Source organism: Gavialis gangeticus, unplaced genomic scaffold (genome assembly GCF_001723915.1).
Source record: "Gavialis gangeticus isolate Ggan-Ray unplaced genomic scaffold, GavGan_comp1, whole genome shotgun sequence".
Taxonomy (NCBI): Eukaryota; Metazoa; Chordata; order Crocodylia; family Gavialidae; genus Gavialis; species Gavialis gangeticus.
In genome coordinates this window covers 64782136-64784364 of record NW_017729030.1, presented here as the reverse complement: position 1 = coordinate 64784364, position 2229 = coordinate 64782136, and the positions used below count along the sequence as shown (strand labels likewise).

General features: G+C 48.7%; 1 protein-coding gene across 1 annotated transcript in view; it reads left to right on the top strand.

Moving 5' to 3' along the window:
* SARAF (store-operated calcium entry associated regulatory factor) overlaps positions 1-2229 on the top strand; it is a 27162-nt gene that overhangs the window by 13344 nt on the left and 11589 nt on the right. The window contains exon 2 of the mRNA XM_019522296.1: positions 1437-1612. Coding sequence (XP_019377841.1) covers positions 1437-1612 — 176 coding nt within the window. The remainder of the gene's footprint in view (positions 1-1436; positions 1613-2229) is intronic.

The following is a 2229-nucleotide window of genomic DNA, read 5'->3' as shown; positions in this document are numbered from 1 at the left end:
CCCAGAACTGGACACAGTACTCCAACTGCGGCCTGACCAGCACCTTACAGAGGGGAAGGAACACCTCCCTGGACCTGTAGGTTGGCCTTCCTGACAGCTTCCTCGTATTGGTAGCTCATGTCCATCCTGGAGTCAGCAATCACTCCAAGACCCCTTTCCGCCACTGTGTTGTTGAGAAGGGTGTTCCCCAGCCTATAGGTATGTTGCAGGTTCCTTCTCCCAGTCGGTTGGATTGAGCCAGGCTGCTCCAGGTTCATGGCATTGGAGCTGTTATCTCTGGATGGCTGATGAACCTTCTGGTGTTCCCAAGCAAAAGGAGGGACTCGCCAAAGTTGTTCCAACTTTCCTGTGCCTACTTCTCGGCTGTGGTGGGGGATGAACTGGAGGGTCTTCCTGATCAGAACCTTTGGAGTCATTGTTGGCATCAGGGTTGACCCTGTGGAGTCAGCAGTGAAGCAGGGGCTCTGTTGAGTCTTTCCCCACCAGAATCCATGACTACCTTTTGTAGTAGGCACAGGTCACTCTTCTTTGAGTGTCTTGGGCTTTCTTGTACCATGCTGCCGCCAGCACTTAGGCCTTGGTGTGGCACTGATGCTGGTTCTTGTTGTGTCCTGAGCTGCCGTTTTGGAGGTGATGCACTCATAGACAGCCTGGTTCCTGTTGCTTGTTCAGAGGGAGTTCTGGAAGCTCTTGTCACCATAGATGATAAGGAGTTCTGTTACCTTTGCCTACCTCCAGTTAGTAGATTACTTCACAAGCAGAGCGGAAAAGGGTAGCACTGACATTTTGGATTCAGGCCAGTGTTGGCAGGCTCCAAAAACATCCTTGATACTGTCCAATGACAGTGGAGATCTTAGTAGGATGGTGTCCAACAAAATGAGGGTGTGATGTCCCTTTGCCTGGCAGCAAAGAGCAGAAATCATATGCCAGGCAAGTCCTGTGACCCTGGAGCAGTGCAGTTCAGCTGAAGTCATACAGTTGACTCCTCAGTGCCCTTCAGGGATGGCAAATAGAGAACAGCAGGAAGTGGGAATTCCCACCAGCCCTGTTACACTCAGCTAAAGAGTGCAGACACTGCAGAGTGCATCACAGTGATGCTGTTTGTGAGTTGTTCCTGTTTTTTCTGGAGTCATTTTTAAGGTGGAATGGCCAGTTTTGAAGTGCTTCATTGCCTTAGTGAGGCACTTACAGATACTGTCACTTCTGAAGCACTTCAGGTGTAACATCTGCCCATATCCGAGGTATCAGATACACGCATCCCTGATCATATTGTTGTTGGGAGTGAGCATCTTTGGTTTCTTAAGTTTTCCCAGTTCTGAAAGCATATTAGCCTGCAGCTTGTGTTACCTACCTACATTTCACATATTCTAAAATCATAAGAAGCTTTTAAACAGAATGTGCCTACATGGCTGAATTTAATTTGTCGCTTCTTCCAGGAAGAGTTCTGCTGCGGGAGGTGCAAGCCCTTACTCTCTACAGAGATCAATATACTACTTCTCGTCGGACATCTCCAGTTCCCCAATTGCAGTGCACTGGTGGCTCAGCTGGATGCTCCTACGTCCCTGCAGTTGTTCAGTGCCATAACAAAGGCTGGGATGGCTTTGATATACAGGTAACAGAGTTGCATAGAATCATAGAAAAGGAGGGCTGGAAGAAATCAGAAGATCATCTAGCCCAGACCCGTACTCAAGACAGGATCATCTCTGACTAACCCATTCTAGTCAAATGCTTGTCTCACCTGGTCTTAAAAATTTCTGGGGATGGAGATTCACTACATCTTTGGGTAATTTGTTCTAGTGTTTAACTATGATGGTGATGAAAGATCTTCCTAATCTCCAACCTAAACTTCCTCTACTGCAGTTTGAGACCATTATTCTTAGTATTGTCCCCTGCAGCCACAGAGAATTGTCTGTTTCTGGGGTATCAAACATGTGGCCTGCAGGCCACATCCAGCCTGTGGAGCCCTGTGATCTGGCCTGTGGGTCTTTGCATGGAGTCAGTCTGGTGTGTGGACTGGATTTGGCACCATGAGCACTGCTCACAGCATAGGGGGGTGATCCAAAGCATGTGCTGCATCCAGCACCCATGCCAGACTGGCCTTGCACGCTGGCTCTGAAGCATGGTCCTAATAGCCCATAGATGAGCCCAGTGATCTTCATCCAGCCCACAGGTCCAGGTGGGTTTGACATCCCTGGTCTACCTCCATATCTCCATCTGATTTATAATCAC